Source organism: Meleagris gallopavo, chromosome 7 (assembly GCF_000146605.3).
Source record: "Meleagris gallopavo isolate NT-WF06-2002-E0010 breed Aviagen turkey brand Nicholas breeding stock chromosome 7, Turkey_5.1, whole genome shotgun sequence".
In the NCBI taxonomy this organism is placed as follows: domain Eukaryota; kingdom Metazoa; phylum Chordata; class Aves; order Galliformes; family Phasianidae; genus Meleagris; species Meleagris gallopavo.
The window spans coordinates 4,766,084-4,782,777 of NC_015017.2; the positions used below are offsets into that span (position 1 = coordinate 4,766,084).

The 16,694-nt window shown below is 40.6% G+C and overlaps 1 protein-coding gene across 25 annotated transcripts in view; it reads right to left on the bottom strand.

Annotated features, from left to right (window-relative positions):
• Positions 1-2,841: 2,841 nt before the first annotated feature.
• The window catches only part of MAP2 (microtubule associated protein 2), a 177,003-nt gene continuing 163,150 nt past the window's right edge, over positions 2,842-16,694 (bottom strand). For 11 of the 25 annotated variants that reach the window (XM_031554111.1, XM_031554110.1, XM_031554112.1 and 8 more), the window contains 4 exons: positions 7,051-7,143; positions 5,565-5,646; positions 4,951-5,063; positions 2,842-4,285 (listed from right to left, as the gene is read on the bottom strand). In XM_031554111.1, coding sequence (XP_031409971.1) covers positions 4,070-4,285; positions 4,951-5,063; positions 5,565-5,646; positions 7,051-7,143 — 504 coding nt within the window. In that variant the 3' untranslated portion in view covers positions 2,842-4,069. The remainder of the gene's footprint in view (positions 4,286-4,950; positions 5,064-5,564; positions 5,647-7,050; positions 7,144-16,694) is intronic. The other 14 variants (XM_031554114.1, XM_031554122.1, XM_031554118.1 and 11 more) reach the window with 3 other exon arrangements.

Below are 16,694 nucleotides of genomic sequence, written 5' to 3' on the forward strand. Positions count from 1 at the left end.
GGAAAATCTTGCTCTGCTATCAGTAAAACGTGATATTTTGTCAATACTGGGACTCAAGAGTGCTCTGACGGAACCGACTGCCCAAAATGGCAGCAGGTATGTGGTGCAAGGTTACTGAATAGCTGAGCGCACCCAGCGCTGCATCACAAACAGTGCAAACCAACACGAGCCATTAGATGACAAGCGATTTTATTTTGCAAAACAATCACTATACAGCAACAAATACAATTGCAAATTGGATTGAAAAACATGAACTACCTACCACCAGCCATTCAAGAAATGCCTCTTTTTATGGTAACAGGCTCTAGAATTATCAGAAAAAACACAGGTTTGTAACAGCAGACTGCATTCCTTGAAATCCCAGCATACAGCATGTTCATTCGTTGGCTTTTTCTCTTTGCTAAAGTTGAAGTGGCTTTTATATGCTTGATTTTTCCAAGTGTGAAACTCATTTACTTTCCTGCAGTGGGAATTGCTTGAGTTGCAGCGGGAATTGCTTTAGCGGTCTGACGAGCAATGAACTCTACACACCTAGGCTAGACTACCTGCTTCGGCTCTCATAGCGAACGTCATCAACTCTTCAAGGCGTTTGCCTTTGAAGGGATATGAGTACTTGGGTTTGGAACGGTATTTGGTCCAGCATGGCAAAAACTGCTGCTCAGTGTGGTAGCACACACAGGCTGCCTTCAGACTCCCCTTGGGTCATGTAGATAGGCAAGCATCTCTTTGTAAGCAGCCACGATGAGGTTACTACTGTACCTTAGCATAGCACTGAATGGATGATACCATTTACTGCTGTACAGTGAAAATATACATGGCCCTAACAGGCACAAAATTATCCTCATCGGTATTAGTTTTTTCCCTTATTGGTGCTGGACAGAGGTTTGCTCACTTTGGATTTCTTTCTGCTTGTGGTTACACAGAAACAGGAGTCTGCGGATGGGGCAGAAGCCCATTTCTTTTGTCTCTATCGAGTTACAGATTATTAATTTGGGGCTCTCCCCTAGCCATCCCGTCTTTTGCTGTTCCATTTATCTGGATTATCTCTGCTTTGTTACAAAGTCGGGTCTCAGACACCCAGTGTACCTGCTGGCTGAACATGCCTGTGGAAAAGAAACAAAGGATGCAGTTTCCAGGAAGCTGGCTCTGTCTTGTTTAAGTGGGCATTACGTATTTACAAAACAGTTTCTTCCTTTAAAAACCAACCCTCTTCTCAATCAATTAAGATTAATATGAACTTTTTCAGTGAACATCTAGAGTCATGTAACAACTTTTTCTTTCTTTTTTTTTTTTAACAGCACAAACTCTTAATTTCTTTTACCTTCATCTAAGTCCACAGCATTCTAGGATTCTCTCTATGGAGGAATGATTACAATTACAAAGGCCTTTGCTTGAATCAAGACAAGAAAGCTCATTTTAATGCATGAAATAAATGTCTTGGTGCATTACACCACTCTAACTTCGTACTCGTAGGTGGATTAACTAAACATCATTACCTAGAATATGTCAATTGTAAAAGCAGAATTAAAAAAAAAAACACCTCAAGTAACACTGTTCTCACTAGCTGGTGTTCAGCTTCAGAGAAGCTGAGGTTCGGTAGTACCATAGACTCTCCCACATTTGCAAAAGGCGTAAAAAAAACCACACTGCAAGGCTCATTTACATCGATTGTGTGATCGGAGCAATGTGATGTAGATACTGTTTTAGTAGTTTTTGTGTTTTTTTTCTTTCTGTCGTTTGCTTTCCTGGAAAAAAATGGGAAGAGGCTTTTAATGCATCTCTCTTGACATTGTTTCCATGTGAATTCATACGATTACACAAGAGTATAACAAATACAAGGCAGAAATCAGAACCCATTTAGCATGGTTCCAAGCTCACTGTCCTTTGTATAAAACAACTGACTTACCAACAGTATTAGGAATTTTATAGTGTGATAAAGCTTTTTGCAGTGCTGAAATGTTGTGTGTTGGGCTAACATTTCCAGTAAAATTTATAGAGTTTTCATAATTTTGTTTTGTCTTTATACTATGTGACAGCTTAGCCAAAATCCTCATTTGGTCCATTGAAGATTTACTGTCAAGTAACCGTGCATTTGCAACCTGAATCATGTGGAATCCTGTGCTATTAATTATTAGAATCCTCCTTCACAGACAGAAGAATGTTCTCTAGAGTCTTTTTGGTTCAAAACCCAACACACACACGCACACATAGAAATTAAGGAGCAAAAAGAACAGATAAAAAGCTTCCAGCACACAATGTTAACCTAATACATGTATCAAGTATAGCTCAACTGACAGTGCAAAGTTTAGTTAAGAGATTTCAAAAGGAAAAAGATCAATCTGCAAGAATGTAAACTGGTCATTTCGTAATGTCTACTGTACATATAGCATCAGCAGATTATGATCTGCCGATGAGTAATACTCCCATATTACCTTCAGTGTTCTCTTAGTGTCCATAAGACAGTGTTGGAGCTCTTGCAGGTAACTCCGTTAGATTGGATGTTTATATATCTCTGCCCTTTTTATGCACACTTTTTCTTATACTTTTTATTAGTCAATATAATCCCACTTTGCTCAGATTTTAAGATGCCCTATTTATTAATCACTACAGCAACCCAGGGTAGGGAGCTCAATTTATTTACTCGTGTACTATAATTTACAGGCATCTCTTGTAATTTTTATCACTGTTATCTGAGTGCCTGAGCGTATACATAAGATATCACTGAAGGAGTGGAAACGACACCTTAATACTTTTTTCGTTTCAACTTTAGCAAAAGAAAAACAAAATAAATAAATCTAACATTTGCTGTTACTACAGGAGTTTAAAAAAAAAAAAAAAAAAAGACCAAACCCAAAACCTAATTTTAGGATTTTAAAAAAATCCAGAATCCAAACCCATCCATCTTTGGAGACCGTTTTACAACCTTCTGGACCCCACAAAAATCATATCTTTGTGAAGAAAGGGAGGGAGGAGGGAAGGAATCCTTTTTCTAGCATCACAGAAGAGACTTGCATCTGGCACTAAAACAGGGTCACGGCTTTTAGTTGTTACAGAAAGCAACTTCATGCTAAAAGTTTTCATCTTTTTTTTAATGTATTTTAATGAATAGGGAAAAAAAACCCTGCTAACATCTACTTTTACATACCTAAAATTGCAACACCAAAGGGTGCAAGAGACACAGATACTGTGAATAAAGTAGAATATTCAAGTATATGAAGAGGGCGTCTCACAAATGGCCACAGAGAAATATATATCTATAATACTGTATCAAACAGACGGAAAGGATGTGAAACTGATGGTGACTACACAAATCTAGCCGCTTAACCAACTTCCTAATCAGACACAAGTCCACTGGGGTGGAAGTGCTTGCTTTCAACAGCTTTTTTACGTCACTTCCCCAAGCATGATTCAATGTTTTCAACTAACAGTTTTAGTTATTAGTTAAATAATTTATTGGCTTTATCAGCTATACACCCGACATAATTATCCAGGTCCAAAAAAATGTTAATAACTTAATTCAACTTTTGTTCTACTCATTTATACAAAATATGACTTTTTTTAATTAATTAAACTTGAATTTCTCTACATGCCCCTTCCTTCTGGTAAGCAGACTCTTAATTAACCTGTAATAACTTACAATGGGCAGTTTTTCATTTTTTTCCCCATCTATCAACAGAACAGTGAAATGAGCAACTTGGGATATTAACAAGGCTCTTCAGAAAGAGATGGATGGCCTTCAGGCACATGAAAGGTAAAAATGCATTTTATTGTAGTACGGTACTCCATGCAAGACAGAGCAGAGCAACAATAATTGTCCAATGTAACATACTGCAGTTGTATACCCATATAAAGCCAGTGTCTTCCTGTTGTAAATGGAGATCAGGCCAATTTCTGCATCTATTAATATTTATCTGTTTGTTTGTTTGTTAACTGTATGGTAACTACAAGTCTTGGGATGTGACTTAGTTTTAGACATGGTAAAAATGAATGTAACACCTGCTCTGAGCCCATTCCTGCCAAGAGCTCATGCCTAAATATTATTACTTCATACAACGCAAAATGAGCAAATTCATAAGCCCTGCTTGGCGAGGGCTGCTGTGACATCTTCAGCGAGGGTAGCAAGCTGCGGTGATTCAAGCAGGTTGATGCTTCCAGAGGATGAGACATTGCTGAGTCTGCGTGGTGAAGCCACGCTGGACCTGCCTGGTGACTGCGTGATGATCTCAGCCCCGTGATCGACACGGGCTTTAGCGTGCTCTCTGAAGTTTAGTTTCTGGCTGTCAATCTGTTGCAGGAAAGCAGAGTTTAACACACGATATATTTAACAAATTTTCTCATTATACATCTTTGCCTCTCCTTTTTTTGTTCGTAGAAGGACTGAAGCTTCTTTTGTTCCTAGAAGGATTGAAACTGAAGATTTTCTCTTTTTTTTTAACGCATGCGTTACATCCTCTCTTTATATTTTTGTCTCTGATGAATGCCTGAACTAGCAGGAGCACAGTTACTAGCTGTATGAAGCTAGTAGGCATTTTATGTGATTTGTTTCTGAAATCTCTATTTTCAAATGCTTGTGGGAATGTCTTACTTTCAAGATTTTTCCTCCTGTTTCACATAGCAGTCCCAATCCTTTATGATAGCCACACTACAAGTTTATTGTATCATGCCTATGCCATGCAGTGATTCCAAACAAGGTTGTTTTTAGATGGAAAGCCAGGGCACAAACTACAGGAGGTTCCTCTGCAAGGTTCACATTAATCTTAGATGGGGATGTGAGCCTGATCATTCCAAATTTCACAGGGAGCAAGTGGTACCTGAACGGGTTTGATGCAGAACGAAATGATATTTCCTACTCAACTTAGAGCCATCACTGCATTCACAGCTCTAGAAATTCACAGAAGAATTTGGGCTGAAGGCTCACTGGTAGCATTTCCCCGAGGGCTGTCCCCTTACCTTGACATTACCACCGCCAGGTACGTGGTGAGCATTTTCAAGTGAACCAACTTTAGCCTGAGCTTTCTCTTTGAAATCCAGTTTCACGCTCTCAATTTTCACACGTCCACCTCCTACACAAGAAAAGGAAACAAGGAGCGGAATGGCTCAGGAGAAGGTCTGACACAATGCAAATATGCACATTCAGATTACTTCCCTTTTAGTTGAGTTCTAATGATTTTAGAGATGCACAGAATAACACTCTGCATGTTCAGTAAAACACAAAACCTTTAACACACATACTCAAACTGTAAGCATGTGCTACAGTCTGCTTGATTTAAGCAGACATTTAAATACTTTGCTAACTTCAGCATGCATATCGGTGTTTTATCAAACTGGCATTTTGCACAAGCAGCATCCTTCCATACAACTTTTTATCTCATCTCTAAACAAGGTGGTTCCACACATCTATGTCTTTACACATTTAATGAACTAAGAATAGTGTTTCTATTACCCAAGTTTATTTACTCTCTCTAGAACTATGAAAGAGGATTGTATCATCCATGACTTCCCCTTCACGTACAAGTCTTTCCTTTTTCCCACATCCCAGAAATTGTAGGAAGTTCTACTGATACCTGGCTTGTGGTGAATGTTCTTGAGCGAACCACACTTGGAAGTCACATGACTCAAGTCAATTTTCTTCGTTACAATCTGTACCTGTTAAAAGCACACACACAGAAATTACAAAGGTGAAAAGAATAAAATAAATAAAAAGACAAGCCTTGCAGAGGAAGAGCCCAAACCTCCACAAACCACTGGAAAAGGAGAGACGGTTAGTAAAAAACAGACCATGCCACGAATGAGGAAATGCTGAATTAATACAGCAAGCTTCCTTTTCACCTAGGGAAAATGACAGAGCTGAGTTAAGCTTTTTCTGTTAGGAAAATGAAGACGAGAATGAAGCAGATCAGTTTGTGGGTTCTTTCTGAAATGTTCCTGAGCCTCCCTAAAGGGGAGTTTTTGAACGTGCATCCTGGCAAGTAGGACTATTTCCATGACTGCTTTTTTCTTGGCCATCTGTTTCATATTTTTTGCCATCTAAACATGGTATGCATTTTAACTCAATCTGCTACACAGATGCTGGTGAATCTACAAATGCAACTCCTGCAGCTGCACCTCAGCTGGTGCACAGTCACCAGTGGCAGCAGCACTGCACTGCTCAGCCAGGCAGAAGCACAGGCACCCTCATCCCTTCTGCATCCCCTGCGTTGCCATGGCTGCACTGAGCCCAGCTCAGGAACAGCTACAGCCACAATCCTGCTTTGTCCCCAGCAGGAAGCCGCAGCCCTTCCAGGCTGGGCCAAGCAATGCACACAGAAGCTCCAAGCTGACTGCAATGCCTCTGCTTTTCTTTTGTCGCCAGCAGTGACTTAAGCCAGCAATGGTGGCCATAGTGAATCTGGTTACTTCCCACTGCAGAGGACCTGATGTGTGCATGCCACAAACTCATCTGAGGAGCAATTGTTTCCACCAGATGCGTCACTTCCTTATGCTGTTCCAATATGGCTGCTGGAACCAACTGATGTCTGATCAAACCCTGAGCAACTTCAGCTGTTTGTACCGGAAACTGTGGCATTAGCACACATACACCAGTTGATTACACCCTCTCTCTGAGCTTTCTTTGTCCTTATTTTCTTTGTATTTTTTTTCTCTCTGAAAAATGTAGAGAATTGAGAAGGTTAGCTGAGGATGCCCAGCTGTGAGCTGGAGTCTCTTTCTGGAAATGATTTTCTCAGGCCACTCCCATGAAAAGCAGTAAACCATTTTGGCTCACACTGGACCTTTACTGTTAGTATCCCTAACTAGTGTTTATAGAGATGACCTGTCTTTCTCATTTTCTTTTCCTGACCAAGTCCTGGAATTGTGTTGTGCTCTGTGAAGAAAGATCAGAAGACCACCACTGCGTACACAGGGCTCACACAACTATTAGACTAAACTCACATGTGAGTTATTAGCAAGAATGAAAAGAGTGCTCAGAGGAAGGAAGACAGAGGGAGTTGGCTGTGCAAGGTGGGTCATTACAGTGGACATGCCTGCTTACAGGGTGTCTGTGCTACTTACATTTCCTCCCCCTGCAGAATGTTTGATGTTATCTCTGGAACCACACCGGGACTGAATATCGCTAAAATCGATCTTCTTGTTTAAAATCCTAACCTAAAAGGAATCGAAGGTAACTTACTACATAAAATACAGACACTCCATCGGGGTGCAGGACAAGGGAGCCAGAGTAATTTTGTCTCCTGCTGTGACTCCTTCTGTACTGAAGTGTGATAAAGTTAATTGCACCAATCTCTACACTTAGTATGTTACCACAGCACAAATAAACACAGTATGTTGCTCTTTTTCTACCTCATGAGTTGGTGGTGAAATGCAAAGGGGGATCCTTCAATAATGGGAAATATGAGAGGCAGCTTTTCCCCGAAAAGCTCAAAGAATTCCTTAGTTTCTCAGATGGGAGTTCTTGGAAAGCCTGTGCTAGACTCTTTAAAGCAATGGCCAGTGTTTCTGCTGAACTGGCCACAAGGGGAAGATGGAAACACTCTTCTCAGTTCAGCACTCCAGCCTTTCATGCAGCAATCTGTGATCCAGCCAGTTCAGACAACAGTTGAAATCCTGAGGTATTTCACCCCTCCTGCAACATAGTCGTAACAGTGGCTACATTCATATAACAGACTGCTGATCACAGGGTGTCCTTTTAAAGGTGACTGACAGCTCTTGATAAATAGATTAAACTGCAGTCAAAGCTAAGTGCCGTGCCTCTCTATTTAGGCAATAAAAAGGTACGGTGCAGAGGTGGCCTCTTGCTTCATCTCACGACTTCAGAAACACCAAGCAGCTGCACACCAGCTGAAGTGCTCAGTGGGAGGCAGGAAGAACCCTGTGCAGTTTGTGCTTCCCAGTGTCAGTTCCCCAAACTATCCCAGACTTTCTGTTAAATCTGAAACAAATGACTAATTTCCTCTGTGTCTCACCTCCCTGAACTAAGAAAAGCTAATCTGACCACCTTACCAGAATATCAGATTTTGCAGCTCTTGGCCCTTGCAGCAAGAATAACGCCACACTTAGATACCAAGAAGAAATTTTTAGGGGGCCACTTCGTAGCTAATGCAAAGGATTTCTTCATGGCAAGCTGTTTTGTGGGTCCCCTTCATTACACATAAAGTAAATACTGTAGCAATCAAACCACTGGAATGGTAAGTGCTTCCTTGCTTAAATTGGTAAAAATCTGCAGTGATGGTATGCTGAGCAGTAAGGGTGATGGGAGCACTAGAAAACACAACTAGTGGGTCACCTTCATCCCCTCAGAAGGGCATCTTCGCTAGGCAAGCTGATAGTTCTGTCTTTCTCCTGTCTGCTTAATCCATGCAAGTAAACCGATGTACACTGAAAAATGAAAGGAAATGCCTTTGGAGTTTTAGGCTTGTACTTTATCTCAATATACTATATGTTTAAAAAAATGTACCCCAGTACTATACAAGACAGGTGTCACATCAGTTACTGAAACACACATCAGATGTGCGGTCAGATCTGGTTCCCAGAGAGCTTCAGGCCAGCCAGGACTGGGTAAAATAGAAAGCCTCCCTAGCACTTTCTGAGCACATCTATCTCAGCAATGGGTCAGCAGCACCTCTCAGCAATGGCCACAGGGATGCACTTGCTCTGAAAAATGCTGACTTTGGTCATGACAAGACCTCACTGCTGTGGACTGGGGGCCTGTAGCTTAAAAGTGAAGCCAAAGCAAGGTTATAAGTTGAGAGAGTGCCTGTAACAAAGCACTTAAAGTTTGATTTGCACCCAAATATCTGACAGGTTATGTCTGTCGTGAACCCAGCTAAGCAGGTATGTAAAGGAACAATCAACACAATTATCCTTTCTGTGGATGAAATGTGCCTCTGTGTAGCAGGGTCAGCAGGAACTTTATGTATGATTTATGTCCCGTGCTGAAGTGAGATGAGTGAGGCAGACATGCTGTGCTGGTCACCTGGCACAGGTGGAAAGTACGCTGATCCAGGTTTTCCCTAATTATCTCTTTCTCCCTTTCCCGGAATACATCAGTATCCCTGTCCATGTTTAAGTCATGACCATCCTCAATAACTAAGCATTCTATGAACTAATGAAGCCTTGTTTTCTGCAGATTAATGCCTTATACCATTTAATCCATTAATTTGTATTTTTAAGCAATGCCTACCCCCTCCTGCCAGCAATACCCACCTAGCCTTCTCCCAGGTGGGTTAGTCTACGCAAATACGAGCCAATGTCTCTGACTGTGGAGCAGGGACTGTTATCACTGCTGTTTCCCCAGTAACAGTGCTGAGCCTCTGTTTAGAATCTAATCAATAACTATCATCCCATCTTGGAGGGACAGCAGGTGTTTCTAACCTCTGCTCCCCTGCCAGCACTGGTTGAAACTGGCCAACAAGTTTATAAATGAATTGAGGATAGCTAAGATTGCCAGCCAGACAGCATGACTCCATGATCTTCGTTTCCTTTGGGAAATCAGACTGTAAACATCAGAGGGAAAGTACCAGAGAGGGACAGGCACCATTTAGACTAAAGAGAATCTTTGGCTTTCAAACAAAAAGGATAAACAGGCTGAATTATTTGAAGCTGGAATTCAGAAGGAAATGTGTAGCTATCAAAGCAGGGAGACTCTGAAACTGCTTCCCAAGGGAACAGAGCTACAAAAAGAAAATGGTAAACTTTTATAATGGCACTTAAAAGGAATTAAATGATGCATCTGTCTGTGACAGAGACAGCACAAATACCATGACTCACCAGGAAGGTCTCCATGTTCCCAAATATGTACGGACATCTTGTGTGGGGGTGGAGGTGTGGTAGGAATGCATGTATATGAACTTCCATTCTATATTCTAATATGCGTGCACAGTAAATGAAAGATCAAGCCTGCTCATGCTCTCGTTCAGGGAAGGGAACACCATAGTAATCTGTGTCAGAAAATTGAATGCTTTCTCTTCACACTCCCTAAACATCCCAATAGGCTAATCTCCTTACAGACTCCCTCATAACACTTGCATGGACACGCCAGTCTGAGATGTGTAAATTCAATTCTATCACACCGATGCTGGGTTGCCAAGCCATGCTGCACAGGCTCTGGAAGGTAGTATTTTGGTTTGTCATTTCTCATATCCAGGTAAAGTGAAACCACAGTGGAAAACTTAAGCCTTACAGACAATGCTGAGTTATTCCACAAAACCACATTGCCCAACAATCAATCTGGCTTCTGTCTGAAGTCCTGGCAGACTGGCAGACCTTCTCCCACTCTATCTTCTGATGACATCTCCACAGTGGTCCAGGAGCAAAGCCCAGGGCAGATAATGCTGTCTAGCACACAGCATAGCCTTACAGACACCAACTGCTTCTAGACAGTCCCCAGAAGGAATTGGCCACTGCGTTCCAGTGCCTTCTGTGCTGTTTGAATGTTGTCCAACAAAGTATCAGGAGATGCGAGGCATTTATGGATAGCTGCAAGGAAAACAAGTGTTGAAGGTATTTTTCATGGAATTCGTTTAGATGAGGCATATATTGACCTCTACTCATAAGGGTGAACACTTCTAGTGGCCTGGCAGATAATTTCAACAGGAAACAGCTGTGGTCTGGTCTGCCCTAGACCAGAAAGGATGTTTCTGGGTGAAGCAGGCTGACATGAGAAGCAACAGGCTGGTAATACCTGTGCATCTTCCAGTGATATATGTGGCTCCCTATGGCTATTCACAGAAAGTGAATTTCAATTTCAAAGTTTCTGTGTACAAAAGTCTCCTCTCAGGGGCCTGGAACAGGCCCTCCTCTGGCAGTAGTATGTCTGTATTCATGGCGAGCAGAAATTTGTAGAAGTACTGAGGCAGAGAAATGCAAGAAAGAATTTAGTTCAGCTGTGCCCCACTGCATCAATGACTGAAAATAGCTTCTGAAAGGGAAAGAATTAAGGTTCATTGCTGCCTATCATAATTCAGTTTAGCTTCCACAGGAACAGGAAAAGCCCCTTCCTAACAAATCAGTGTCTGGGCAGATAATCCATCAACCGCTTTTCTCCTGTGGCTCACTACAATGGTGCGCACCAAAATGAGGATACTCAAAGAACAAAAACTGAGAAGCTGATGAAATTACAGGCTCTGCATATGTTTTTTTCAAGAAGCTGGTGATTAATGTTCTCCCTGCCATGAAATTATGGCCTTTGAGAAGTTCTACCACAAACACTGAGCCTAAAGCATTAAAAAAAAAATCTCTAGCCTGGCTCCACTTGTCACTTGAACATGCTGTGAGGCTGTGATATTGGGAAAAGCTCCCAGACTCCTAACAACTTACCAAAGATGACAGGTTCCTCCTACTTACCACGGCATCACAGTAATTTGACACAGACACATCTCAGGAACTAGACGTTATTTCAGTGTTTGCCCTGCTGGTTAACAAAGGGACTGAATGAAACAAGAACTGGTTGGGCGCAGAAGTGAGGCTAAGGTTAAAATCTGATTAGAATCAAGGAGCAGTTCTCAGTGCTTCAAAAATCTATATGCTGACAAGGACAGATTATACTACAGATTTCATGCTCCTGGCAGAGGCTACAGGTAGAGTAAAGGAAAGGGAAGGGCATTTCTTTGACCTATTAAAGCCCCTAAAGAGGAGGACTGTGCCTCAAATGTTCTACATCTACAAACAGAACCTGAGTTCTCCTGACATTACCAGATACACATACCAGGGAAGAGCCAGCCTACATGCTAGTGAGATTCAAAATAAAGGACTGTACTGACACACAGCATGGACAAAATGATGTACCATCTTCATCTGTGATGAGGAAGGGTGAGGAAGAAGATATGTTAATTCCTGACCTTTGAAAACATAGCCAGAGGCAGACATCAGCCATATAATATTTTGGTCTGAAGAGATAAACTATAAAGCAATTAAAAATTTAACACACATACTTTCAATGAGAAATGTCAGTAAAACAGAAGAGATGCCATGCAATCAACCATGTCTTTAGTACTTGCACAGAATACTGGTGGCTGATTGATGTCTTTCTGTGAAGAACTTAAAAGCTTTGATCTATCTATTTGCAGACCACAGCATGTATCTAATTAATAAGGTGGCCATATTGATCTAAGAATGTCCCTAATTGTAAACGGAAGAAAAGCCATCATTAGCATAACACAAGGGCAAAAAATATTTTCTGCGTGCATCTTGGTTAACTACTAAAATTTAAATTGTGCCCATTGATTAATATCACATACATGTTGCTAATTGTCCCAAGCACAGATTTGTGTTAGATGTTGTTTTCATAGTTATCACATAGAAAAAAAAACATTTGTTTCTCTCTCATAAATTAACAACTGATACAGAAACTGGAATTTTCTCTTTAAATCTAACATATAGCAAGGTAAGCCTTGTTCTGGTTGCATGACTGTGATGCAGGAACACTGAGATGTCTTGCATAACTGTGCTGGGAAACAAAGCAAAACAACAACTTTCCATGCTGAAGAGTTTACAGTCAAGGGACAAAAAGTCATTTTAACTGAGTGTTCAAGAAGGAGCAAGATTCAAGACAGATAAAATGTAGCAACTGTTCTGTAATCATACTCCTCACTAAATCTGGGCAAATGATGAACCGGATGGCAAAAGAAACTGACTCATATGCACCAAGTAAAAAAAAAATCCTGGGAGCAAAATTAATTCTGCTAAAATTAGCAGAATATCCAGGATCCCATAGATTGCTGCGTCAGTACTGCCCTAAACTGGAAAAAACAAACAAACAAACAAAAAAACCCAAAAACAAACAAACAAAAAAACAACCCACAAACAAATCCAAAGCAAAACAGATTTTTCTAAACCACAGAGTTCAGTCCTTAATTTTTAGAAGGAACAGTTGCTAATAATTGAAGGGATGCTAATAATTTCAAGTAACAAGCCATCAAGCATCAAAGTTTTCAAATCAGTTCCACAGCCTTAAGGAATCATTTTTGAGTTTTAATGCCTGGGTTCTCTTTACTCCAGCATAATGGAGAAAATTACGTTGTTCAGTTCAAGTTGAAAAAACACCTTGTGTTATTTTTTCATGCAAGCCAATTTTCCCAAAGCTCACCAGATTTGTCCCCTAGCATCTCTTTTCCAAATCCAAATTTTCCAGATAAAAAACAAGGTTTTTATCCTTTCCTTTTCTGTTCCTTCCTATCTAGCAAAATAAATTCTTTTTTCACTTTACCGTGCAAGAGAGAACACTATGGTATGACTAAATAGCTTGGATCCAGACTGTGCATTGCCTGAACATTTTTCCAATAAGAACCACCTTCTCCATTTTATTGCCAAAATCTAGACAACTCAGAGCTCTGCTGAAAATGCCGGCCATGCTGAACTTGCCAATGGAATGACTCAGGCTGTTAGAGAAATCTGTGTCCTAGTACCTTCAACCTACTCCAGAAAATAGTACAGATACTCCCTTTAATCTCCCCAAAAACCTTTAAGGAGCAATTCATTCTCCAACATGGCTGAGGTATTTCATTTTAATGTGTCATCCTACTCCCTACAAGGTGCCTGGCTGTTACTATAGTTAGTGATAATTTAGACCTTATTTAATACATTCCAGACTGTACAGCTCCATGTGCTTTTATGGGGCTATGTTGATTGACAACTACTGAAAGTTCTTGTTCATGGTTGAAATTTTATATATACCTCTCAAAATTAAGTTAAAAGAAATCTAAGTTGGCTCAATCCTCCTTGGTTGCTGGCCTGTAATGCTTTATTAATACCCTGCCCGGTCCATAATGAAGAGTTAATTGCACTTTTGTATGCTGCTGTGTACAAACAGCATGCATAGATATAATTTGAAGATGACAAAAAGTCTGAACAGAAAAAAAAGCAAAACCAAAGTCTTGGCATGTGAAACAGATTTCCAGCCCTTCCCCCAGTTCTCCCCATGTTTCCCTTGGGCTGTCTGAGAAATAACAGATGCAAATGGGTTGCTTTTGAAAGCATAGCGTTTCCTCCACAGCTGATGCAGTGCTAAAACCCATCTGAAGCCCAGCAGACATACCCATGAGCAAGTTGACTCTGAGCTTTGCCAAGAATGATAACATTTCACCATACTTTACTATAAAGAGAAAACCAGATAACCATCTCCTGGCTACAACACCAATGGAGAAGCCCCCATTTTTCCAGACTACAGAATAGCAATTAAACATATCTCAAGCCATCTATTCCTATTGGGAGCATAATGCCAAGCAGTGTTTGCTTGTTTCTCCCACTAGAAATGCGCTCTTTTTTTTTTTCTTCTTTTTTTTCTTTTCTGTAAGGTGGAGTAGTTTCTCTCCTTTCCTTTCTTTCTGTAGTTGGCAAGTCAAAGCTGAATTCAAGTCAAACTGCTAGCTGATGAGATTTTGATGAAATTCCAGGCTGAAGCACTGCATTTCTTGATTTATATAGCGTTCAAACCTCCCCTGCTGCTTCAGTTCTGCACCTCAGCCTCTGGTGGTTTCACAGCGCGGCTGCTTTCTCTAGGACAGCTGTGAGCTAAGAAAAGACCTTGTGCTAGGTTAAGATATGCCTCTGGTAAAAGCATAGTCTGTCTCCAAATGACACTGCTGGGCTGCATATCTGTATTTCTTTAGTGATTTGCATGTCATGTTTATGTGCTTAACTTGCTCAGATGTATGTCGGCTTTTTGTCTGCTAGTTTTTCCTGTGGTTACTGCTATCAGCACTTTCAGTTCAGGTTATAAAAACTGAGCAGCTTTCTGTTTGTTCCATGTATCATCACTAAAAGCAGATAGTAGATAACAGCTCATTTCAGCCAGCGCACTATTTGCCACCAGACATTAAAAGAAGTGAGAAGACAGAAGGAAATTAAATTAGCTTCTATATGTTCCTCAAACAGACCCTATAAAATTCAATTGCATGTACTGGCAAAGAATTAATCCTGAAACCTCTTGTCTAGACTGAACAATGATGGCATAAGGGAGACATAAAGAAAAAAGTCATTGGCTCTCCCTTTGCCCAACCCACAGTTCAGTGGCCTGAGATCACAGGGAATTAAAAAATTCTTTCAGTTCTGTGACCGTGTGTGCAGGCAGAAGATTTCACCTGTGATCCCCCAAAATGTGAAATACCAAAAACTGGGACATTCTTCGCTATCCAGAAAAGACCGTACAACTCCAGAGAACTGCCAAGCTGTCCAGGTGTTTACAATTAAATACAATTCACTGCGGTCCTTTAGTCTTGCACTGCTCTGGTGGTCCACAGAGACTAAAAGGGAGGAGGACAGGCTAATATGGTTGTGGTTTTGAGCCCCCATGTCCAGCAGCTGAACTTGCTGCAAAGCATACTAATCCAGAAGCACTATCTGACGTTGTCCTCCAGACCCCTCTGCAGCTTGACTATCTGCTATGCAGCATGTCAGATGGGAGCAGGACTTCCATGCAAAATAACTACACAGATGCTTAGCGAAACAAAGGCAGAAGAACCTACGCGGAGGCATTATCTTCTTGACTTTATCTAAGTAAGTGGCTACTGTCCAAATCCCAGAAAACGTTGAATATGTTGACTTACTTCCTTACAGGATCCACACTTAAAAGATAACTTAATGTTTAATATATGAGCCTGCTTTTTTCTCTGGAAGACCTGCAGTAAATGTAGTATAGCAGTACTTAGTTTTATTTCAGTTTCTTTATTTTTTTGGATGCGGCATTAGGCAACCTCACTGTTGTGTATGTTCCACAATGTATTCCAAAACTCAGATATTTATAGAAGCATCTGATCCGGAAATACTGTGCAACCCAGCTTTCTAGAATGCCTTACTTTCTGGACAGCTGAATGGGGGAGTGTGTTTATCACACACGTCCTGTCCCTGCAGATAGCTGAGAGGTGGACCTGCCCAGATAGCACCCAGATTGCCAGTGCTGTAACTCAGCAGTCTCAGGGAAGTAAAAGAGAGCTGAGGACACAGGGTGTTTTTGTGGAGGGGTTGTGCCCACAATCAATATAAAATGCACAAAAACTTTTTAGAAAAAGTTTATCAACAAAATTTTTTACAGCCATAAGAGTGAGTTTTCTGCATTTTTAGCATAAGTTTTGATAGGTTATGTTATTTTTCCTCCTTCTCATTCAGCCTCTTTGTTTCTAAATGAAATAGGATTTATTTTAGGTTGTAAATGGGTTTATAGCCATTTAAACATTAATAAAATGACTGCTTCATCCTGTAAGCTAGAACAAATGTTCTTCCCAGCAGAAAGCTTGATTTATTGAACAGAATTTTGTGTTTTAATGCCATGCATGATAGCAATTCTGCACTGCTCAAAAATGAGAGAAGGCTATTCTAGCTGTGCCCATCGCTCTGTTTGGTAGATATTCTTCAGGAGAAGGCATAAACATCATAACATAGGAAAATTTACAGTATTCTCTGTCTCTCTTCAGTCTCCTGCTTACCTGAAAAGTCTACATGTTTACTGTCCTTTTCAACATTCAGTAAGTTCTGTCTGTAGTAACAAGGGATTTTGTTATCTTACAGACATGATCAATCTTCAGCTGATAGCAATCTTTATGATCATGTGCTTCAGGGTGTAATAACTATGCAAAGTATGAAACATTCTCTCATTTTTCAACTTTTAATTGCATCAAAACATCTCTGAATTCATATGCTTTCAGACAGTAAGAACAGAAAATCTTGATTTAGCTTCTTATGCATTCATCTTTTCTTCATGTATA